Below are 24,226 nucleotides of genomic sequence, written 5' to 3' on the forward strand. Positions count from 1 at the left end.
CGTGAAATTTACATGCCCATCAAATTTATTATATATTTTGGTCAAGATTTCATATGGAAATGTATGTATCTTTATAGTAGGGAGCCAGTTTGTTTAATTTTAAATATTTTATTTCATAACAAATTAACAGTTATAAACTACAAATAGCAATATATAAAATAATCAATCAGAAAGCACCACCTTGCAAGACATTTTTTTGTGAATATATAATTTCAAGACGTGTAGGAAAGAGAAAGAGAGAGAGAGAGAGAGAGAAGAAACAAGAATTCGGTGGCTTCTTGTATTATTCTAGTAGATCGTGCTGCCAACTTTTTGTGAGAACGGGTATACAAAAAAAATATTCAAAAATGGGGCACAAGATTCTTAAAGAATTCTTCTTCTCCTTAAAATTATTATTATCAATGAGATTGAGGGAGAAAATGTTGTAAGAAAATCCATAAAAGAGAGGTGAAGAAAAGGGTTGTTTGTCTTAATATTGATAAAGACAAAGCCTTTTTGATCCGAGCTTTTGGCTTTTATTTGTCTCTTGGAAAGAGTTGGGGTTAATATAGAAGCGAGAGAGGGATGAAAACGTTGGAGGAGTTAGCAGCGGTGGTGTTGCTCATTAGCCTTCTGAGTTGTGCAAATGCAGAAACAGATCCATCTGATGGTCAGCATTTCTTTTAGAATGTAAACTTTGTGCATGTGTGTGTATATTGTGGTCTCTTGGCTTATTTGAATGAAATGGATTTGGGTTAATATAGTTTTATTGTATATTTAGATGTGTTGGATATATGTGGTGGGGTAAGTTTGCATATTTAGCTCTTTTAGTGCGAAAGGAGAAATCTTTGTTCAGCTTAGGTGAATCTATGACCGCCAAATAGTCTGTCTGCATTTGGGCATCTTCTGCTTCTAATGTTCTCGGTCGTTTAAATAGCTGTGTGCAAAGATTAAATGTTTTTGGTCAATTTATTTCAAGAATCGAGTATACTTATGCTTCTTTTAAGATCAGGTGAGTTTGATCTGGTAAAATTTTACAGATTTGATTTGGTGAGTTTGCAATATGATTTCTTGATCAACGCTTCTATGTTATAGTTTTGTTTGACAGTAGTGATAGGAATTCTTTGTGAATAATCAAATATTGGGAACTACCTAAATTCGACTTGTGTAAGAATTCATTTCTTTCTTACGAAATCGCTGCTTACTATTTAAATCATGTACTGCATGCTGGTTGTGCTCGGGCATAAACAAGTTATTACCTTGTTATTGCATACGTGATATTGATCACCATTATCTGGATACAGCTTCTATTCTCAATGCGTTGTACATCAGTTTAAATTCACCACCACAACTTACCAAATGGAGCTCGAATGGTGGGGATCCTTGTGGAGATTCCTGGATGGGTATTACTTGCGCAGGCTCAAGAGTGACCGAAATGTGATTTCATACAAAAGCTCGAAAATTCTTTATCGTGTTTGCTCATTACCTTAAATGCTAACCAGACTCTAGCGTGTATTTGTCAGAAAGATATCTGGGTTAGGACTCTCTGGAAATATGGGATACCAGCTAGATAAATTGACCTCTGTTACTGACTTGTAAGTTAACAATTCCGAGATTGTTTCGTCTATTTGTTGTATTGAGTTTTTTTTTTTTTATTAATAATATGACCTGTGCATTTTGCAGTGATATAAGTCACAACAATCTTGGAAATCAAATTCCTTATCAACTTCCTCCGAACTTGGAAAGCCTGTATGCTTCATTTTAGCATTATATAGGAGATGTCATTCTACATTTTCTCGTTTTTATCTCATCTCTCACTGTTGCCTTATGTTGCAGAAACCTTGCTGGCAACAGCTTCACTGGTGGCCTTCCCTATTCCATATCACTGATGACTTCTCTTAAATACCTGTTAGTCATCCCTTGAACTTAATACCTCCCAGAAACCTCGATAAATTTTTAATGCACGTCATACTTGCAAATATCTGATGTTTCTTTGTAACTTCAGTGATGTGAGTCACAATCAAATTCAGGGCCAGGTGAATCTCATGTTCAGCTCACTTACTAATCTGTCTACATTGTAAGATTCATCTCCTCATGCAACCAGTACCTCGTTCCAAAAGCTGAATTTTCATGCTTCTGCTTTCTCCATGACTTAGGCTACAATCTTTTTTTTTTTGTTAGTTTTTTTTATCTTAGTTTAAATAATTTGTGCTCATGCTTCAGGGATTTCTCTTTCAATGCCATGACTGACAATCTTCCTGAAAGTATGCAGTCGCTGATGAGTATATCTAATATGTGAGGGAATAAACTTAATTTTCACTTATTTGATTCCAAATGAATTCGTAATGAACCAGTTTAAGCATCCAGGTATTTGCAAAATAATCAATTTACGGGAACCATCGATGTGCTTGCTAATCTTCCTCTCAAGAATCTGTGAGTTCTGTTTCAAATTTGCTCGCCACAGACACACACAAATGTTCATTCCATATATAGACTATTTATGGGCCGCTACTCAATTTATATTGTTCTATATTTTTCTTTTCTAGAAATATAGAAAACAACCGTTTCAGTGGATGGATCCCACAACAATTGAAAAGCATAAATCTCCAGTAAGCATTTCATAATATATATACATTAACAAGAATTTTGTTTTCCCATATAGAGATCTTGAAATGCTTGCCATTTGTGCTGAAATTAACAGATCAAATGGCAACTCATTTGACTCTGGACCTGCGCCTCCACCTCCACCAGGCACTCCTACTGCCAGCATTCCCAACCCAAATTACAATTCTGGAGGAAATAGTAGCTCATCTTCTGGGGGTGGCAGTGGAAGTGGCGGAAACAAATCTGGTTTGGGAGCTGGAGCTGTGGCTGGGATTATTATATCCATTCTTATTGTAGGAGCAATAATAATATTTGTTGTTATGAAAAGACGATCCAGAAAGTCAGTCACTGACATTGAGAAGCTCGGCAATCAGCCGTTCGCCCCTCTTACTTTGCAAGAAGTGCAAGGTATTTATAAGTCTTATTTTCACATGTATATGTGGCGATGAAAGATTTAAGCCGGCATGCGACACCTCTTAATTTTTCGCGTGTCTTGCTTTTTTTTTAAAAAAAAAACTGCAGATGAAAAATGTGTTGAAAATTCAGCAAAAGCCAACACAAAATATTTAGAAACTGTTCCCATGATTAATCTCAAGCCGCCTCCTGTTGATCTTCACAAGTCTGAGGAAGATGTTGTATCATTGAAGCCTATTAGTCCCCCGAAGAAGGTTCCTACAGCTCCAATAAATGCTAAATCGTATTCAATAGCAGACCTACAGATAGCTACAAATAGTTTCAGTGTTGAAAATCTTCTTGGTGAGGGAACAGTTGGGCGTGTTTATCGGGCTCAGTCGAATGACGGAAAGGTACTCTGTCTTTCGTAATCGTGTTGTGTCTATATTTACTTGTGAATTTAATAACTAAAGAGTTCTGAACATCCATTAGTTTTCCTTTTGATCAAGAACTACTTACAAATTGGTTTATTAGAGTTGACTAAAAAACAAATACAAAATGATAATTGGAGCATTTATTGTTTTCCTATTCAAGTGTTTTCTCTGTCTAATAATCTGCTATGCATGGTATTTTGGTATCACATGTAGGCTCTTGCTGTGAAGAAAATAAATTCATCTGCTCTGTCCAATTCTGAAGAATTTCTGAACATCGTTTCGGATCTCTCACATTTGCATCATCCAAATATAACCGAGCTGGTAGGGTATTGCTCAGAGCATGGACAACACCTGCTAGTTTACGAGTTCCATAAAAATGGATCCCTGTATGAATTTCTGCACCTCTCTGATGAATATAGTAAACCATTGACATGGAATACTCGAGTCAAGATTGCGTTAGGGACTGCACGAGCATTGGAGTAAGTTTTATAAGTAGTTCATGAAAACAAGATATTCGATTTCCACTAGTTAAACAGAAATCAATTAAGCTCTTCGTCTTTATTTCCATAAAGTTTAGCTTGAATGTATGTTTTTGCATGCGGGCTCACCTAACTGTCCTCTGTAGGTACCTACACGAAGTTTGCTCACCTTCAGTTATCCATAAAAATTTTAAATCGGCAAACATTATACTCGACATGGAGTTCAATCCTCACCTGTCAGATTGTGGTTTAGCTAGCCTTGTCCAAGAACCAGATCAGGTATCTTTTTGAACCTGTCTTGTCACGACATTTTTTTTATCTTATTATCTATCGACATGTATAATGATTGACGAACATGTATCATCATCCTCACCATATTCAACACGTACCATTTGCAGGCATCTGGCTACAGTGCACCAGAGGTTGCCTTGTCTGGCCAATATACCATAAAGAGTGACATATACAGTTTTGGGGTCGTGATGTTGGAACTTCTTAGTGGTCGTAAACCTTTTGACAGGTATATTTTTCGTCTCTGCATGATACTATGTAATAGGAGCTAATTCCCTTTTTATCATGGCATAGCTCAAGGGCAAGATCTGAGCAATCTTTAGTTCGATGGGCAACACCTCAGCTTCATGATATTGACGCGCTGTCTAAGATGGTTGATCCCCTTCTAAGAGGGCTTTATCCTGTCAAATCTCTCTCACGTTTCGCGGATGTAATTGCCCTTTGTGTTCAGGTATTCGCTGTGTGTTAAAAGATCGATTATCTTGAGTTTGATTATTGCGTAACTGTGTTCTTTTATCTTTTGCGACCAGCCGGAGCCAGAGTTCAGGCCACCAATGTCAGAAGTTGTTCAGGCATTGGTGCGGTTAGTACAACGAGCAAACATGAGTAGAAGAACCACAGGAAAAGATGCAGCTCGGAATGAAAAAGGTGAAGATAGCGATGACAATAATTCTTAACTTCTGCGGAATATATAAGTTCCAATTCCATATCCACCGAGCTACAAATTAAAGATTGTTCGGCTTTGTTAACTCTCATTCTTCGGCATTTGCTTTTGTTTTTGTCACATTCTGCTATTTCCTTGTATCGTAGTGGAGAGTGATTTGACAGAGAGTTTTCTTGGATTTGTGTGATTAACAAATATTTATGTATTCGGGCATTGCTGTAACGTTTCAGACAATATTTTCCTTTATTTCAAAATTCCTATAGTGCGAGCGAGAGTTGTTCCCCTGCAGCATCCTGCCCTTGTCCAGAAAGAGTTCGTTTGGTTGGAGAAGCCAGAAACATAAAAGCACTTTAATAAGATAAAATTGTTGCCTTTGGTTACATAATTGTTTGAAAAAAGCATTTAAAAAGTGTTTTTCCAAAAGCGAATTTCTAGTTTTTTTGTCTTCTGCTTTTAATTATATTTAAATATAAAAATAAAAATATTTTTTGATATTTATCCAAACGTCAAAATTATTTCTTATTTTTTAAAATAAAACACTTAAAAACAGCTGAATTTATTTAAACATTTTTTTTAAAAGTTAATAATTTTTGTATGGAAACCGACTCTCAATTTGATGCTAGAGCATGACCAACGTCCACGAAGCCACGCAAGGGAAGTGGGCTCCCTCAGCCCATTTCACCTCTTGCCCCCTCCAAGGGGCGATGATCGATGATCAGGATATGGTGGGCTTCACCGTGCAGAGATAATCATCATACGAGGATTTAGTGGACCCTGTGCAGAAAGTTTCCAAGCGATGAAGCCCACTAATATATTTTTTTAAGAAAAAATTAAAATAAAAAAGAAGGGTTGAGATTATATGATTGTTTAAAATAATGGTGAGATCATTTCAACTATTATTTTAATTTTTAATAAAAAAAAATTAATAATAAATAATTTTAAAATATAACAAAAGCCCGACGACAAGAAATTTTTTATAATTATATTCATTTTCTTTTCATTTTACACACAATCTCTAATTTGTTCGCATACTCGCATACAATCTTCAATATTTTCATGATATACATGAAACTCTTCATCATCCAACAATAAGATTCCGCTACGTGATCTCATGATGGACGAATTTCTCTTCTCAACAACACGTTTACGAACTCAGATATTAGTAACGAACGTCTGTGTGCTTCAACCAGAGGAGTCAAGTCGCGCACGTGACTACAAACAAAAAGAAAAAAAATCGAGAACGTGTTGTCGGAGCTCAAAGATTACTTCGCTGAAAGTCCCATCTACCGCGAAAATGATTTGTCGAAAGAGATTCCGAATGTGGAGACCTTTTATTATGAAAATTGTTGAAACTTTACAAACCAATGTGTCTTATTTTTTCCAATGGAGGGACGCAACCGGTAAGCTCAGGTTGTCATCGCTACATAAGGTTACGTTTGCGGTCCAAATGCTTGCATATGATGTTGCGGGCGATGTTGACGAATATTTGAGTATATGTTCGTTCATGGACAACTTTGGATTGTTTGAAAACATTTTGTAGGGGGTGTATGATATATATTTTGAACAATACTTGAGGCAACCAATACCTGAGGACGTTGCTCGACTAAATGCTAAAAATATTCGAAGGGGATTCTCGGGATCCTTGGATACATTGATTGCATGCATTGGGCTTAGAAAATTGTCCTGCAACTTGGGTAGGACAATATTGAAATGGACATCAAAAAGAACCTTCAAGCATATTACAAGTGGTTGCATCGAAAAATTTACTTAGTTGACATGCATATTTTGGTGTACCAAGCTGCAAACGACATCAAGGTACTGGAGAGTTCCAACTTTGTTCTTCAATATTGCAAAGGGAGAAGAAGTCCCTCCAGTGCGGTTGAGGTGAACGAGAACGAGTACAACATCTGATTCTATCTCACTGACCATATTTATACGTCTTGGGCTACTTTTGTGAAACTATCCCTCAACCCCGATCGCAAAAACATAGAATTTCTGCAAGATATCAAGAGATGGTGAAAAAAAATGTTGATCTACTTTGTTGTACTCCTAGCATGCTGACAAATAATGAGAGGTTAATCTTGCATGTGAGATCCAATTGATTTAGATTATATAATGAAAACATGTATCATTCTACATGGCATGATTATGAAAGACGAAAAAGAGGATATACTTGAAGATCATGGTTTCTTAGCTAGAGATGATGCATATATGCCACCAAATGTTGTCCCTTCAAGAGATCATACCTTGGAGTTCAACGTCTTTTTAGAGTGACGTGTCGACATTCAAAACCAAGAATTACACCACAAGTTTCAAAGCGACCTGATCGAACATATTTGAAGTTTACATGCTGATGAATAATAGAACTCGTCCTCTTTTTAATCATGTTTCATTTTTAATTTGTGCTTTTTTTATTATTTGTATTTTTTTTATATTTATGTCATGTTTTTAAAATTATGTGTATTTTAAATTTTTTATATTTATGTGCAATTTTATTTTATTTTAAAAAAAATACTTATTCAAAGATCAACACTACTATATCACCACCACTTTAGAAACATAGTATATGTTCTCAATGACCAATTAAAAGCTGTTACACATATGTATGGAGATGTTGGTGCTTGTGCATCTCATAATTTTGCTAGGATGATATGATATTGCAGTAATAACGTCAAAATATTAAATTTTTATGTTAAAATATTAATATTGTACTTCATAAAATTTACACAATTAAAAAATATTAAAATTACACAACTAAAAAGTATACAAATAATTTGAAAAATATCATTAAAAAAATTAACATACATAATTAATACACGACACAAATAAAAAAAAAACGCGCACAATTAAAAAACATATAATCCATCATTTATCCACCATTAATTTATAATTTTTAAAAAATTATTTTTAAAATTATTAAAACGGTCCAATTAAACCTTATCGTTCATCTTCGGCCGTTGAAATTAGGAATGTTCATACTTAGGATAAAACTGAAAAAACCAAAAATTCAAATCGAAAAAATCAAAGATCGAATCGAATCGAAAACCGTATTTTGTAATTAGGATATAAATATTAAAACCAAAGTTTATTTGGTTCGGTTTTGAATTATATATGTCAAAACCGAACTGATCGAAAAAACCGAAATTGAATTAAATTAATAATTTATTTATATTTTTTATTTATATTATATATGATATGAGATGATATTTAGTGAATGAATAATCATTTTGAATAATTTTTAGTTGATTGTTGTTTATTTAATTCATTGTTGTTGTTTATATAATTTTTAGTTGATTGTTGTTTATGTAAATCATTTAAATTTTATTTTTAAAGTTTTTACTAAAAATCATGTAAAAAAATATTATATTTTACAATATATTTATATTATTAATTATATCAAAATCGGAATAATCATAACAAGATTTGTTTTGTTTTTTTTTAAAATATTATAAGACTGGTTGAATATTTGTCCTTGTATTGTTTGTTATTTTTTATTAATATGACTATAACTTTAAGTTGTGTGTGTTGGGATATTTAAATTACATAAAATTTATGTTTCTTTTATTGTGTTATGTATTATTAATGATAAAACCGATCAAATCGTATTATACGATCCGTTATAGTACAAAAACCGAACCGAAGTAAAACAGTTTGACTTCGAATTATATTTTTCATAAATTGAAAACCGAAAAACCGAACCGAAATTAAACAAATTAAAACCGAACCGACCGATAAACACCCCTAGTTGAAATCTTCTCATTTATTTTAAAAATTATAAAGATTTTTTTTATCGGCCGTAGAAATCTTATATTTATTTTTAAAAATTAAAAAGAATTTTTTTTTTTTAAAAAAAAGTAGCATGCGGACTTCACAGCATGTAAGAAATCAACACGTAGCCCACCTGCAAATCAATTGGGCCTCGGCCCTTGTACATGCTGAAACTTGTGAGAACAGATCACAGCTTTTAACCACCATTCTTTCTCAAAATAACATGAATCTTCTTCAGTCAAACATATGATGATAATAATAATAACATGAATCTGGTTTGAGTGCAGCATGCTATAGAAACTCAATCAAGTTTGGAAAATAAATTCTAAAATCTGAAGCCAAACTTGTCATCAAAGTAAAGAGATTCAATACAGAATATCACAACACTTGAAGTTTGCTCAGAACGTTCAAGTAAAATAAATGTAACCATGGCCATGGATACAATTGGTTGGAGCTTCCAGACGGTATCCAAGCTGCAGTGCAAAAAGTTCCAGCATATGAAACAGAATCAAAGTGAAGGGCAGGTCCCAAATATTTCCTGCTGCATTTGACACCATCTTAAAACTTGACGCTGATAAAGCACTCAGTTGTAAACCATGTACTTTGGTGTGGCGCTAAATTTCTGATAGCCTTTGATGACTTTGTTGACAGCATCCAAGAAATCTTTTTCTGTGACAGTTTTCCTTCTTGCTCTAATAGCATACATTCCCGCTTCAGTGCACACACTTCTAATGTCGGCTCCTGATGGTTGAAGTAATGCACAATAAGACAGATTTTCCAGGTACAATATGGAGTTAGATATGGAATTGCTTTTTCTTTTTCCATAGTATTTCCCAGTCTTGGGTGTATAAATACCAGAAATTGAAAGAACAAGCGAAGATGAAACTTTCTGCAGCAATCAGCATTATAACATCAACTACAAAGCAAAAGAGGTAATTACCAGTCGAATTTGGGCAAAGACGTGCAAGAAGTTCAAACCGAATGTCCCTCTCACAGTTCATTGTGCGAGTATGAATCTTAAATATTTGAGTCCTACTTTCTAGATCAGGTAGTCCAAACTCCACTTTGCGATCCAGCCGCCCGGGACGTAATAGTGCTGGATCAAGTGTATCAGGTCTGTACAGCAGAACCGAACCATTAATATCACACAACTTTATTAACAACCAAGTAGCTTTGGTAATATAGGTTTTATCAGCAAATACATTTGATGAATTAAAAAAATGAGGCAATGTACAATTCTGAATTTGATAACTAAAAAACTCGCCCACCCTCCCCACGGTATGGTGCATACAGAAAAATCCTCCTTAAACAAGTCAACCACGGATTATGGATATAGTGTAAGGAAAATATAATGTATACACGGTCTACAAGCAATCAATTATTCATAGACTTTGAACCGGTATTGTCCAAACATAGATGGTAGCAAAAGTAAAAGAGAAATAAAATGGAACAAATAATTTCATGAGGAAAAACTAATAAATGTGTTGTTAATGGACGCACTAATTCATCCATTCCACTAATAAAAGAAACATCACATGTGCAAACCACCTAAAATTTATGTCAATCAACTGATAAAAAGAGAGCACATGCAAGATGAGACTCCAAATAAGAAATTTATCTACCTGATGAATCATTATGCCATTATGCACCTAAAGCAAATCTCATCAATAAACATTTTTATTACAGAAAAAAAAGTGCAAAAAACAAAAGGAAAACTAACCTATTGGTTGCCATTAGAACTTTAATATTGCCACGGGCATCAAATCCATCAAGCTGATTCACAATTTCAAGCATGGTGCGCTGAACCTCATTATCTCCACCCACTCCATCATCGAACCGTGCACCCCCAATGGCATCCACTTCATCGAAAAAAACAATGCAAGCTTTTTTAGAGCGAGCCATCTGCCACATAAGGTGAAGATTGTGGATTTTTAGCATATTCACATTATAACAGGATTAGAAGAAAGCTAGTACACCGAAGAGAACTGGACCTGAAAGAGTTCACGGACCATCCGAGCCCCCTCACCAACATATTTCTGAACAAGCTCACTTCCAATCACACGAATAAAACATGCATCGGTTCTGTTAGCTACAGCTCTGGCTAGTAGAGTTTTACCTGTACCCGGAGGACCATAGCACAGAACGCCTTTTGGAGGATCGATCCCCAGCTTAACAAATTTCTCAGGATGAAGCATGGGTAGCTCAACCACCTAGCAAGATCCATAATGCATAAGTAGAAAGTTCAGCTGAATTCGTGAAAAAATAAAGAAATTTGAAACGAGACGGGAGAATGAAAAACAAAGAGCAACAAATTCCGCAAAAGTATGCAAAGACACAAATATAACAAACCTCTCGCATCTTTTCAATCTGCTCTTTACATCCTCCAACATCATTATACGTAACATCTGGTTTTTCTTCAACTGTCATCATTGTAACACTTGGGTCAATTTTCGGAGGCAATGGAATCTGAATTTGGTATTTATTTCTGTCAACACTGCAATAACAACAAAATATCAAATTACATAGCATGATAGGAACTGATAAATACCACACAACAAGAAGCTAAAGCCTCTATCATAATTTACACAGCTTGTGAAATCTGAAATTATTCGACCATGGAAATACAGATAAACAGATTAATTGATAAAACACTTCACGTTGTATCAGGCAAATAAATGAAGAAGCAAATGCTAGGCCACCTAAACAGATGCTCATTTGTACATTGTAATTTGTAAGTTTGTAAAGAACAAAATTAAAACTTATTTACAAGTTGCTTAACATAATCATTTCTTTAATATAATTTTAAAACATAAAAAGCAACATATCTAATATGATAAGACAAAAAACATATACTTAGTTCCGACTAAATCATCATATATATACCATTTGGAAAACAATAATTTTCCGCTGGTTTGAGGATAAACCAAGACGAAAAAGCTTACCCAACACGCATTCCTTCTTCAATATCAGTAGGTGAAACCTTATCGCCCAAGCCAACAACAAACTGCAACATGTGTGGCATGCCCATGAGTTAAAAAAATATATCGTCAAATCAAAGACATCCAAATAGTATGAAATCTACTGACAGTCATGCAATATGCATATGCGTGTGCATGTGTATGTATCGCTATTCCCTAAACAGCACTACTTGCTTTTTTTCATGTCCAACAGATGACTCATGTGGAGTAACCATGTTCTTGCAGAGCTGTTAAGAAGAAAGAGAAGCCAACTTACTTTTGCAATTTGCTTGACGTTTATAACATACTTTGCATCTTCAGTATTTGGACTAATTATCTTTGTGCATCTTGCAACCTAGTCGAAGACAACATATATATCTTTCTGAGATGGGCAAAAGATGGAGAGACAATAAATTTAGTGTGTCTTGGAAAACTCACCTGAAGAGGTTGTTCCTCCTGCATCATTTGCTTATCAGATACAAGATCCCACTGGCTGGGAGCAGCTAAACCAGTGTCAGATTCCTTGATACCTTAGGCAGTAAATATTTAACAATTTAGAGAAGAAAGAAAAATAGGAACATGGATGGAGCACATCAATCATGTTAGATTAAAAAAACGATACCATCTATCCATAAATCAAATTAGCATTATGTTTCTACAACATTTTCTATGAATGCAGGTTAATTATTGCTGAACTAATAAAACAAGTATTTTTCTTTGTTGAGTATTTTTCTTAGTACATTTAACATACCGCATAAATCATTAATCTTCTTTGCCATGTCCTTGATTTCCTTTTCAACTTTCTTTATGCTTGTAGAATAAGGTCCCAAACCCTGCATCCATCATTTGATGATTAAAACAGAAGAATACATAATTCAAAATCCCTAAAGTATCAACTCTCAAAAACCTTGAATTTCCATCACATATCATCTCATCACATAGAAAATAGTAGTTCAATGAAGTGGTGATTTGAACCAAACATGCCAATTGACTAAACAGAGAACACCTAATATTTACAGAAAAAGAAACTGAGGATACAAATTCAAATAATCAGATCAAAAAACCAAATATAAAGAAACTTTTATGCCAAAGAATAGTAGTTCTCAGCTCCTACAAACTCCCTCCGGTTCCAAAGAAGCAATACTGTCTTTTCAGAGTCTTGGATCTAAAGCAAAACGCTCAGCATCCGTAAGTCCTAATCCGAAGCAGAAAATCTTAGCAGACACTATAGGCTAGCTAGAGACAACAAGTGGCAGCTGGAGGGAGGAGAACCAGTGCGGTGACCACCTCCCTTCCACTTGTAGCCTCCAAGCACCCGATCCCAATTCAAATTGTAGTTCCACTTCGGAACTAATTTTTCTTGGCTCCGTCATTGAAATCCACAGTTCATGAACAATGGAAATTTCATGCTAGACAATAATAATGAAATCGCACTACAGATTGTCGAATCCACAATTTAACGTATCCTTATTCGAAAATTAGAATCACTAAATTCCACGCACCATTCAAACCCAAGATCTAATTTTATCCGGTTGGGCAAAAGAAAAACCCTCATCCAGCATCCAAAAAAACAAACACTATCGCATCCATCAACCACCCACCCCCAACTCCCACACACATTAAAATCCATATTCCACTAACTTTCATGCAACAAGTTCCAAAAAAGGGGGGAAAACAGCTCAAATTAAGGGTTACAGAAAAAAAGTAGAAAAAAAGATACATAGGTTTTGAGGAGGGCAATATCATCTTCATCGAGTGGCCTAGGGTTCTTCTCGTCCTTGATCTCATCTTCAGGCTCCGGTGCCATTTCCGAAGATTCCTTTGGAAACCTTTCTTGAAGAAGAGGTTAGACTGATACGTACGAAATGATTCAACAAGCTCTGCATCTGCTTTATTGGTGCTAGGTCACACGTGGCAACCCAATATCCAAAAATCAACCGGCCCAGTATAGGAATCATTTTTCAGCTCATCAATATCGGCCCAGGCCCATTTCACTTGATTGATGAATATTTATTTCGCGCATCTGTCAACACGCGCCACCATTCACCACAATAATTTGTATATATACTACTGGGTCCGAGGATATGATAACTTAAAGGATGTAACATGAGTCGAGTCGAGTCGAGCCAAGCCGATCAGTATCATGCTCGGACTCAGTTTGTTTGACAGAAATAAGGGTTCGAGCTCGGCTCGAGCTCGATCCGAACTTTTATCACAAGGCTTGGGTTTGGCTCGTTTAGTATATATAAAAGCTCGGGCTCGGCTCGTTTATCATATTAAACAAGTCTAACTCGAGTTCGGCTCGTTAAGCCGGCTCGTTAGAGAGCTCGTATTCAGGCTCGTTAGTGAGCTCGTTTTCCGGCTCGTTAAGCAATGCTCGTTAGTGAACTCGTTAAGGAAGCTTGTTTTGAGGCTCATTAAAGTGAGCTCGTTAAGTAGGTTTGTTTCTGACTCGTCAGACTCAAACATACAAAAAGAGCTCGAGTTTGATTTTTTTCGTCATCCTCATCTACGGGTATAGCCATTTTCGGGAGTTTCTTACATATCTCCTTAAGTTGGTTTACCCCTTTAGTATGTTCATCGGTCCATATAAACCTTTCATCTTTTTTTAACAAAGAACTGAACACCTTCATGTACATCACTAGGTTGTTTATGAACATCACTGCAAAATTAACCACTCCGAGAAAACTTTGGAGTTGTTTTACATCTTTGAGTTTATCTGGAAAATTCTGTACCTTTTCCACAATATGGGGCTGTAGAATTATTCCAGATTCATCAATCTCAGTGCCAAGGAATTTGATTTTTCTTGTTGTTATAACTGCTTTTTTTTCAGATAAAATCAGTCCTTCTTTTTTACATATTTTAGAGAAAATCTCTAAATGTTTAACATGTTCGTCTATATTTTTGGATGCTATAATAATATCGTCAATATAAACAAACATGAAGTTAAACTAATCTTTAAAAAGATTATCCATCTTTCTTTGAAATATTTGGGGTGCATTAGCCAATCCCATATGCATAACTTTCCAAATATAATGTCTTTGTGGTGTAGAGAAGGCTGTGAATTTCTTACTACCTTCTTCCATCCAAATCTGATAGAACCCAGATTGCAATCAAATTTTGAGAACACTCTAGCATTTCGGACGCAGCTGATTAAGTGTTCTCTACTGGGTATGAAGTACCTGTCGAACTCCAAAATTTTATTAATACCTTGATAGTTAATAACTAGTCTGAGTTTACCTCTCTTTATTTTCTCATGATTTCTGACCAGGAAATCTGGACTGCTATATGGTGAAACTTTTTATTTTATTAGACCAAGGTCCAAATATTCCTTGATAATTATCCTCATATCCATTTGATCTGTTATGTTCATTGTGATATACTTATATCTAACAAATTCATACTCTTTGCTTTCCTTTAAAGTAAGGATGACTTTGAGTTGATTTCTATCCCACCATGTCAAAGGATGCTCATTATAACTTTCTTTGAGCTTCTTTTTGACATTTTCAAGGGATACCTTATTTTCTAACTCTATATCTCTATGGATTAGAGTTACCTCGAGAAGATCCATATCCTATGTTTGGAGTTCTTGTTCTGTTGTTATTTTTAACATAGTTTCTCCAAACCTCCTGGAATCTTTCATCTTTGAGTGTAAAAGTTGTCCTTTATCACCATGCTGGCTGCGGAACATGATCGACATATGTCGATAAAAGGCAACCTTGAGTCTTTGAACTATGATTTTACGATCACAAATCGTAGTGAACATAAGTCGTCTTGACTTATTGTCTCGTGTGTATTTCTTAAACATTTGTAAGAAGTTATTTTCTAACAAGATATCAGCTCCGGTATCATGGAAATATATGGGTGGTGTCTTTACCTTGTACCAAGGTGTTTGGCCTGCTCCTCCCATAAGAATCTCTGCTTGTTTTATTCCTTTGCAAAGAATTAAAATTTTTCGAGAGAGACCACGTCTAGAAATTTTTGGTAAGTCTTCTTCACAATTCCCAGGGAAGACGCCTCTTTTTGCTATGCAAATTCCTGCTCCTGAATCAATATAGGCTGCGAAGTATTCTGCCTTATATTGTTCATACAACATCCCGATTGGAATGTATATGAAGAAAGAGCTTGTTGTCATTTTACTTAAAGGGATTATTAAATGACCACGTCATTTTTAATAAACTGTGTTGTAACTCAATAATCCGATTAAGACTATTTAGCCTTATTGTTTCTAAGGCTTCAGTAGGCAGAGTATGATTACTCTTTTCTACTTCTTCAATGTGTTCTAGTAAGTCATTTTCATGATTTACTAACTTCAAGAGTTTTTTTCTTTCTTTGTTTGTGAAAAGATTTCTCAAATTTGGTTAGGGGATTACCCTTACCCAATTTTCTTGGTTTTCCATCTCGTTGAATTCTTATTGAATTCTTCAAGTTTTTTCTTTTTTCATAAACTCTATTCCTCTTTCAAGGTGTTTCAATGGTTTATGGTTCTTAAGGAATTCTAAACCAAGAATCAGCTGATCTGCTTCTTTTCTTGGAATTCCCCCAATTTGAACTTCCAATTCACCAATATTTATCAATCCTTGGTAAGTTACTCTTTCCTTTTGTCCTAAATAGTAAATCGAGTTACAAGGGAATTGGTTCCTATGACTTGTAATTTCGAATACTATTTTGATTTCTTTCCATCCTTCTAGAGATCTAAGTTTTTCCATTATAGAAAACTCCTTTTCTTCTGGTGGAATTTTCTGTATAGGAAACTTTTTCCATCTTCGACTCGTCATTCGGTCACCCTGAAAGGATAACATTTGGGGTTCTATTTTAAGATCTCTATATAGAACCTGTTTGTCTTGAATCTGAATGTCTGTTTCCTGAATTAAAGGAAACTCGATTCTTTCTGGGTAGATTGCTTCAGCAACCTTTTCAAAAATCTTTGGGATTTCAATAAACTCATTTCTAATAAATAATTTTGAACAGTGGGTATTAGAAAGAACATATGAAATTTGATATGTAATAGAATATGATCTATTATCTTCCTTCATTAATCGTTTTTCTTTGAAATTTTGATGCAATGTCAAGGCATGACTAAAGTCTCTGTCAGCTAAATTGTAGGCTATTCTTGGATAAATAACTCCTACAATTTTTTCTGCACATAAATTTCCTGATATAGTTCCCAGAACAACGTCTTATATATTTCTCATTTTTTTATCGCATACTACGATGTCTATGGGTGAATCTATTCCTTATTTGAAAGTAGCTTTGATCATTATTTGGATTGCTCCAATATGAATCCAGGACATCGTCCTTGCCACTTCACTTTTCAGTTTTTGCAATTATTATCTTATTTCTTCAAAAGGAATTAATTGCATCTCAATATGATTACTCGTTAATTCCATAAGGATCGCCATTTCAAACAAGTGTTTATTTCTTCGGATTCACTATTGGCAGTGCAAGCAGTCACGACGTCACTTAGTGATTTGATCTATGCTGGATTATGTGCTCAGAAAATAAAAATTTCTCAGTTAGATATTGTTTCTCTGACTCATGTTAGGAGATCGGCCAATAGTGTGGCTCACTCCTTAGCAAAGTTTGTTGTTCCTCCCCTGCTCCTTTTTGTTGGATGTCTGGGAGTTTTCCAAGTTGGCTAGTTAATAATGTAATGAGTGACTCTTGATTCTCGCTAATAAAGATTATAAGTTTCCTGATAACTTGTAAATCAGATTGTGCTTTCTTTGTCTAAGCCCTAAGTTTCCTAAGACTCTTTTCACTTGTCCTGCCAAAACTCCTTGATACTTCTGTAGAGTATGATTTTCTCTCATAATTCTTTGAATCATATTATGAGATATAGTATTTTAACTAAAAAACCCAGTCAAACTTTCATGTGTTTCATGTCGAAACACTTCTTCTTTAGTCTGATTCTGATTCATTCTCAGATTTTTCTTGATTACATAGTATTTCTTCCTCGTATATGCTTTCGTCTGAGGGTATATCCTAAAACTGATATACTTGGACAAAATCTTGAAAGAAGGCCACATCATCCATGTCAGGTGTTTTTTCAAAGAGTTTGACTCCTTTCTTCTCATTTTCTGGAAAATTTGTTGAAATATGTCCCCTTGCTCCGCATGTCCAGCAGTTACAATCTTTAAAACTTTCACTTGCTCTTGTATGAGTTCTTCTGTAAGTTCTTCTAGATGGTATTCTTCCTTTGCTTTGAGATGAGCTTGTTGTTGGGGATGTTCTTGTAGGTCCAATTCTTTTCCCTGATCTATAAGATCTGGCTTTTTGTTTGGACCAAACTTCCAAGAACCTCTCATTCTTTTATTGTAGGGATTATTTTTGAATTTTTTTTTCTTTTAAATCCCTGTGATCTATTTCCAATGATTGTTGGTAGATCATTTTCTCTACAACATAAATGAGTACGTTTATTTATACCTCTTATCTTTTTGTAGTTTTTTTTAATGACTTTATGTGGCACCATTCTGCCAATTTTTCTTTCAGAAAAGAGGCGCGTCTTGCCAATATATTTAGATTACCTGGAACGTATTCTTTTATCAGCATTTCTCTGCAGGGGCTTGGCATTTTTGCAAAAAATAGCTGAATAGCTACATTTTCCTCGACTCTTAAGCTTCATCTGTATTTAGTGAATAACATAATGTATTCATTAACTAAACAGATGTCATGCAACTCGAGGCTATACAGAGCTTGAGTATATCTTATCTTCTTCTATGTATCTTGATTATTGAAATAGTCTACCCCTATGAATTGTGCTTTAAATAGGGTGGTCATTCTTCCTCCAATCTCGCTGAGGGATTCTTCTGCTAAGATTGATTCCTTAGTTTCTGGCATAGTCATCTCCCAAGCAATCTTAACAGATCTCATTAGACTCATTTCTAGAAGTTTAATGAATCCTTTTTTATTGAGATCTAATGTTCCTGCTGCAATTCTCATAGTTGACGTCCAATCATCTATGGGATCTTCTCTGTTTTTGAAGTCCAGAACATTAAGGTTTAACATAACCCCATAAGGATGTATAAGATCTAAAACAGTTTTTCCGTCAGGAGTTTGATGGAGTGGGATTTTACTTCTTCTTGTCCTTGTTCTTGCTGGATGTGAATTTTCTCCAGCCTGAAATTCACTAGGTGGTTCTTCTGTTTTAACCACATACCTCGGAGGATTCCCAGTAGGTTGTTCACTTTCAGGGGAATTCATCTTTAGATCTACAACCTTAAGATTTGCAAATGAATCTGCAAGATCTTGTAGATACTCAAGATTTAATCTTTCTAAAGTAGTCATCAGATCGTATTTTTCTCTGATAATGCTTTTATAAGATTAATCATCATTTTTTCATCAGTTAAAGGTTTTTGTACCATTTTGGTTTTACCTTTTTGATGTAACAAAGGTTCGGTATCAAACGAGAGTGGTAACCTTCCTCCTTTCCTAGAACTCGATGTTTGTTCTTGATTTTGGATTTTCATTTGAAGAACCCTTAGAGTTTCAAAAATTTTTTCTTGTTTTTTAAGGATTTCTTCAATTTTTTGAGGTATTTCATACAGCTGGTTGCTCTAATATTATATTGTCTTTTGGATTTCTCTAAGATCTCCGAAGAGTTTAGAGGAATCTGGGGTAATCTCTAGAAATTGAGAGTTAGAAATCATATTTCTTAATCCCTTCAAAAAATACAAAACCAAGAGTCTTATTAATTAAGACCCGTTGTAAGGAATCTATTTTAAATAGATTACTTGTTTATAGGATTTCATATAAATGAAATCCACATGTTTCAAACCTTCGTTTGAAATCATTTTTTTGTTGAAAATCTCCTTCTCAACAAAGAAAAGTATAATTTAACGAATAATATTACGTCTAAATAATTAACCTAAAGTTCTGATACCATTTTGCGGATAATTCTTTGTACCATAAATGAGCACAAAATCTCCAGATTCTAACATAAAACATTTATATTTTAAGCATAAAAACCTTTGAATTTTAAGCATAGATTAGCATAAATCGAGTACAAGAATTAAATATTAAAATATTCAAGTTTGGTGATCCTAGAGAGTTATAGTAAAGAATCTTTTGGTTAAGGAATTAGAATAAAGTTAGGAATTAGGATGAGTATTGAAGATTTAACTACAATTTGCTCTTAAAATAACTATTTTTCGACATGATAGTAACCTTTTCTGTCATTCTACAAATTAAATTAATTAAACCATTAAGCAACTAATTTTTTGTACGATAATAAGCTATTTTTCTTTTCTTTTTTTTCCTATAATTCTAAAAATTAAAACCATCTCTACATACGGCATACCACAGGATTTCTCATTCAGAGTATCTTTTTATCATGCTATTTCAATTTAGAAACTAGTAATTTTCATTTTAATTTTAATTTTTTTAAAAAAATCCTAATTCCTTTCCCACAATCCACTTGTTTTAGGTAGTGTTTGAGAGAACTTTTAGGAAGCACTTTTCAGTTTTTCGTTGACAAAATTTCATAAAATTTCAAAATTTTGTTAATGAAAAGCTGAGAAGTGTTTCTTAAAAGCTCTCCCAAACACTACCTTAATAAATTTTAAACAACCTTTTTTGTTTCTCTCTTTTATTGGTCCAACTGGAACAGGCAAAAGATGTATCTTACTTTGTGGTCTTGGTCGGGTAGCATTCAAATTGGTGTACAAAAATGTAAAACTTGCATTAGGAACAAGAAAAAGCCCCACAATCCTACAACATTTGAGTTTTCAACAAAAGAAACAAAATATGATGGACTTGTACAATGGACAATTTCCTCAACACCAAATTGTCAAAAATGTATAGAAAAAAATGGAATTAGAATGTGGGTTGATGCTTAAAGAAGCTACATTGAATTTCGATATTTAACAACATCTGCAGTGTTCAAGTAAAATTTCTGGCAAATTTTTGATATGGTACAGTCATCGAGACCTTCACTGTCACCATCTTTATGATCAAGAAGCTTTTCAAGTTCCGCTGATGGTTGAAAAACCTGATCGCATAGTATTTCATGGCGTTACTAGTGTTTCAGGAAAAGAGCATAAAAAATCAAGAACAAAAATAACCATGGCGCTGAAGAAAAAGAGCTAGTATGTAAAAGAACAGATTATATAATTAATTAACTCAATGGGCTCTAGAAGACAACCGTATTTAACTAATGTAGTCAGTGAAAAAAACAGACAATATGTAGAAGGTGCAGCACAAATAAGGTTAACAATAACGAGTTGGCAATCTTAATTACCCATGAAGAAATAGTAGAATCTTCGCTTTCTTTGTCGGAAATTGTTGTTGAACTCTCTGGCACTCTCACATTCTCAACGGACTCGGTGACCAAATGCAGGAGCTTCTCACTTCCCTGAATTTAGGTGAGGAAAAATGAAATACATTCCAGGTTGGTTCTTCTGCCATGTATATAAATTACATTTAATTTCAGGCTGCCGATAACACATTTATTTTAAAAGTTTTTTCTTAACCTGTGAAGCTCTCCAGTGGGAGTAAGTGCGGAACAAGGTCCAAAAGAATAGGACGTTAGGCAAGGGAAGAACCTGCATGATATTTTAGTGAGTCCACTGTCCAAGTATCAGATAAAATGAAATGGAATAATCCAAACTTTAAGAATGCATAGGCGAGAATATGAAGAGTGGAATTCTTAGACAGAAAAATAATTAAGAGAATGACATTTGTCTAGATGCACACAGATACATACCATGAAAACTGATGTCAGTGGCAGCAAGATGGCCGATTGGTAAAAGTATTGCTTATGAATAACCGAGCCCCTGGGAATGGATCACATTACATTATATAAGGAATGATTCATAAATAAACAACTATTATGTAATCTTAGACAAAGCGTAGCGTACCGTTGCCAAGTCTAGATTAAAGAGGGATTGATGCATAAAAATAAACTATTATGTAATTTTAAACCAAGCATGGTATATCATTAGAAGTTAACAAAAAAATAACACTTGATCCTTGGGATGCTGAAAAGCTTATCTTAAACCGATATGATCTGATCGTAGAAGAACTTGATCATAAATTTCATGTAGGTCCAAATATATTATCATAAAAACCATGTGCCACTGCCTAGGCATGCTATTGCAAAATGAACTCTCTTTCACCTCTTTCACGAGCTACGGGTGAAACAGTATTATACCTAGCTGAAATTAAAATTTGTCAAGGTGTCACAGTAAATCGAAAGTTAAGAGTGTGGCCCGTCCTTGTTAAACTAACCTCCCTACGTGGCCACTCCATCCCAATAAATGTCATCAAAGTAATTGATGCAAGCAAAGATGCAACATGAACGTCAGCCTCAGCAACAAATTGGTAGATATTACAGCGATTATACAAAGAATACAATGAAACCAAGTAATAAAATATCACCTGAAAGCTATGTGTCGTAATCTTCGGCGGACAACTCGCGGATTCATACTGTGATTTTTCAAAGAGAAAATAATGTGAAGACCTGCCTCGACTGAAACAAACAAGCATCTGTCCATCCCATATTGTTATTTGGAGTCATTTATTCCAAGCCAAGAATATTTTCATCAATTTCCATCCCTAAAGTTTCAGGATTCCATAATTCCCTTTAACATCAGACATTCAATAACCTACTAGGAGATTAGCAGCTCATCAGTTTCAAGAATGCACCAAGTCAAACCTCGCAGTTTTATCTTTCAGTATAGAGTGCTTCATATATGGCCAAATCTTGTGAATAAGTATTTTAACAAAAACAAGAAAATCTATCGTGCTAACAACTTATAACAATAACTTCATTTTACGGAGGTATTCTTCAAATTCTCAATCTTTAGTTGATTTGTAATATATATTAATTTATGAAGTATGAACATAGCACACTAGGAGAGATAACACCACCTTGATGGGTATGTGATTTCCACACTGTCAATCTCCTTGGGAATAGATTTGAAGAAGATTTCCGATGGCTTCACTCGTGACAACAGCTTTAATCCAAATCTAGGCATAAGAACCAGTAATCACCAATTTGGAAACAACACAAGTCCAGCACATTTGTTTTCTTCACTTTTATTTTATAATAATTATCTCAAATAAAGATTAGACGTTGATAATCTTCAAGCAAACTGTTAAATATCAAACAAAAAGAAAGAAAGCATAGATTCTAATCATGTACAGAACGCATACTAAAAAATGAGGATGACGTGAATACCCATGAATCTTGTTCTTTATAGACCCTTGAGGTGCCTTCTCCAGATTAATCCAACCAACATTCATCTAAACAAAACACATAAAATCACTTAAATACATACACGAGGGATACACATTAATCACTTGGCAGTAACATCATATACATGTACACACACACACTTTTCTACACGGTTTTCATGTAAGTAAAATCTAAATTAATTTTTTTTTTTTGAATACTCGTTCAGACTCCATAATCAGCTCCAACTCAAGAATAAATACGAACATACATTTTCAGTTATGAGAAGAAAAATGTTGGCTCCATGTTGGATGACGGCCAGAGGGTTCAGACGTGCAGCAACGCCGATGAAATTAAAATAAAATTTAAAACATATATCGATTCATGGGCGACTGCCCTGCTGATCATTGCCATTGAAAATATATATAACAAAAAATGTAATGTGGGCCTGCCCCGGATTCAACAGCAATAGCAAGAGAAAATGCATACATTAACGAAGAAATTGTCACCTTGTTTGCGACAAAATCAACCACAAGTTCAACTTTAAACGCCTGAGAGGATTGAAAGCCGTTCGCAGAAGATGGGTTCGAGGAGAAAAGTACGCTGTAGAGTTCTCTGAACGTGGAAGGAGTGTTGGGAGACTGAGCGCCGGGCTTTGAAGGGTCAATCGTTCGACTGAAGCACCAGCTTCTTCCTCTGATCGGAAACACCACAAGTTTAGCCCTCATCTTTGAATAACCTCAAATCAATGCTAACGATTGATTTCTTCTATAGATTTTCAGAAAGATCAATTTCAAGGAAACTTGAATTACAAAATCAAGAAGGTAGGAGATTCTTGAATCTTGATCGCTTTAGAATGTGACTGTGTGAAGAACCACCATTTCCAAGATTGCTCCACAGATTATGGTGCGGCGGAGTCGGAAGTCTATGAGCGGTTTGGGTGGTTCACGGTGAAATTTCTATTAATAACTGATGCTCTCTCTGTGAAGTGGGAACTTCAATTTGGATGGGCCATTTGGCAGGCCTGACTCGGAACCTAGGCCCATCTAATATATGGGCTTTTAAAATCCAAATTTTCTGTCCGATCCGTTTTTCTTTCCTTCCACATCTGTACAACATTTCAAATCTTGTATGTTTTTAACAAATTCGATGTAACGTGCCAGAATTTTTAATGACCATTATTTATTTAATTAAAATAATTTATTTAATGTATTAAATTTAAGTGAGGATTTTAAAGATTAATTTTTCGATTGAGACTTGATTTTCAAGATGATGGATTCGAGGTGGTTTCTCGAGGAGGATTGTAGTGACTCGCACTGTGATTACTTACTAATCAAAAGCTTAAGCATGCAATAATCTTAGTTAAAACATAATCAAAATTTATCAGCGAAAAATACCAAAGTTATACAAACCCAAGCAAAATAAATCCGAATGCTAAAGTTATTACAAGCAAATCGAAATAACTACTCAGTACCAAACCAACAAGT

At 34.7% G+C, this 24,226-nt stretch overlaps 3 protein-coding genes across 5 annotated transcripts; 1 reads left to right on the forward strand and 2 right to left on the reverse strand.

The window, feature by feature from the left end:
- Window positions 1-243: 243 nt before the first annotated feature.
- On the forward strand, window positions 244-5,115 carry LOC140880357 (protein STRUBBELIG-RECEPTOR FAMILY 6-like). The gene is made up of 16 exons (XM_073284717.1): window positions 244-649; window positions 1,284-1,416; window positions 1,503-1,574; window positions 1,663-1,728; window positions 1,816-1,887; window positions 1,985-2,056; window positions 2,203-2,274; window positions 2,347-2,412; window positions 2,526-2,588; window positions 2,681-2,991; window positions 3,106-3,389; window positions 3,624-3,889; window positions 4,036-4,168; window positions 4,288-4,406; window positions 4,472-4,628; window positions 4,708-5,115. Exons 1-16 carry the CDS (start codon window positions 565-567, stop codon window positions 4,852-4,854), a joined length of 2,118 nt encoding a protein of 705 aa, XP_073140818.1. The 5' UTR covers window positions 244-564; the 3' UTR covers window positions 4,855-5,115.
- Window positions 5,116-8,868: 3,753 nt separating this feature from the next.
- On the reverse strand, window positions 8,869-13,422 carry LOC140879583 (26S proteasome regulatory subunit 7A). Its single transcript, XM_073283347.1, has 10 exons — window positions 13,287-13,422; window positions 12,318-12,399; window positions 12,005-12,096; window positions 11,844-11,921; window positions 11,552-11,613; window positions 10,959-11,103; window positions 10,601-10,819; window positions 10,330-10,511; window positions 9,550-9,725; window positions 8,869-9,350 (listed from the first exon to the last, which is right to left on the reverse strand). Exons 1-10 carry the CDS (start codon window positions 13,371-13,373, stop codon window positions 9,193-9,195), a joined length of 1,281 nt encoding a protein of 426 aa, XP_073139448.1. The 5' UTR covers window positions 13,374-13,422; the 3' UTR covers window positions 8,869-9,192.
- Window positions 13,423-20,264: 6,842 nt separating this feature from the next.
- On the reverse strand, window positions 20,265-23,896 carry LOC140882655 (uncharacterized protein C23H3.12c). 3 transcript variants are annotated; one of them, XM_073288785.1, is made up of 8 exons: window positions 23,249-23,896; window positions 22,746-22,810; window positions 22,436-22,534; window positions 21,944-21,991; window positions 21,270-21,339; window positions 21,037-21,108; window positions 20,805-20,918; window positions 20,265-20,555 (listed from the first exon to the last, which is right to left on the reverse strand). In XM_073288785.1, the coding sequence occupies exons 1-8, from the start codon at window positions 23,465-23,467 to the stop codon at window positions 20,409-20,411; spliced, it is 834 nt and encodes a 277-aa protein (XP_073144886.1). In that variant the 5' UTR covers window positions 23,468-23,896; the 3' UTR covers window positions 20,265-20,408. The 3 variants fall into 3 exon arrangements, 2 of the variants coding, with proteins under 2 accessions (XP_073144886.1, XP_073144885.1); XM_073288784.1 differs by having other exon boundaries at window positions 21,944-22,051; XR_012150251.1 differs by having other exon boundaries at window positions 20,521-20,555; window positions 20,805-20,964; window positions 21,944-22,051.
- Between the last annotated feature and the right edge of the window lie 330 nt (window positions 23,897-24,226).

Source organism: Henckelia pumila, chromosome 2 (genome assembly GCF_033568475.1).
Source record: "Henckelia pumila isolate YLH828 chromosome 2, ASM3356847v2, whole genome shotgun sequence".
NCBI classification, from domain to species: Eukaryota; Viridiplantae; Streptophyta; class Magnoliopsida; order Lamiales; family Gesneriaceae; genus Henckelia; species Henckelia pumila.

Bases quoted from the DNA above. Each gene is read 5' to 3' on its own strand.
- LOC140882655 (XM_073288784.1), bottom strand. From the start codon at position 23,467: ATGAGGGCTAAACTTGTGGTGTTTCCGATCAGAGGAAGAAGCTGGTGC. The intron at 22,535-22,745 runs GTATTCACGTCA...TCTTATGCCTAG, and splicing joins ATAAAGAACAAGATTCATGG to ATTTGGATTAAAGCTGTTGT. The intron at 20,919-21,036 runs GTTAAGAAAAAA...ACCTAAATTCAG, and splicing joins CCCACTGGAGAGCTTCACAG to GGAAGTGAGAAGCTCCTGCA.
- LOC140879583 (XM_073283347.1), bottom strand. From the start codon at position 13,373: ATGGCACCGGAGCCTGAAGATGAGATCAAGGACGAGAAGAACCCTAGG. The intron at 11,104-11,551 runs GTAAGCTTTTTC...TTGTTATTGCAG, and splicing joins GAAGAAGGAATGCGTGTTGG to TGTTGACAGAAATAAATACC. The intron at 10,820-10,958 runs GTTTGTTATATT...GGATCTTGCTAG, and splicing joins AGATTGAAAAGATGCGAGAG to GTGGTTGAGCTACCCATGCT.
- LOC140880357 (XM_073284717.1), top strand. From the start codon at position 565: ATGAAAACGTTGGAGGAGTTAGCAGCGGTGGTGTTGCTCATTAGCCTT. The intron at 1,575-1,662 runs GTAAGTTAACAA...TGCATTTTGCAG, and splicing joins TTGACCTCTGTTACTGACTT to TGATATAAGTCACAACAATC. The intron at 1,729-1,815 runs GTATGCTTCATT...CTTATGTTGCAG, and splicing joins CCTCCGAACTTGGAAAGCCT to AAACCTTGCTGGCAACAGCT.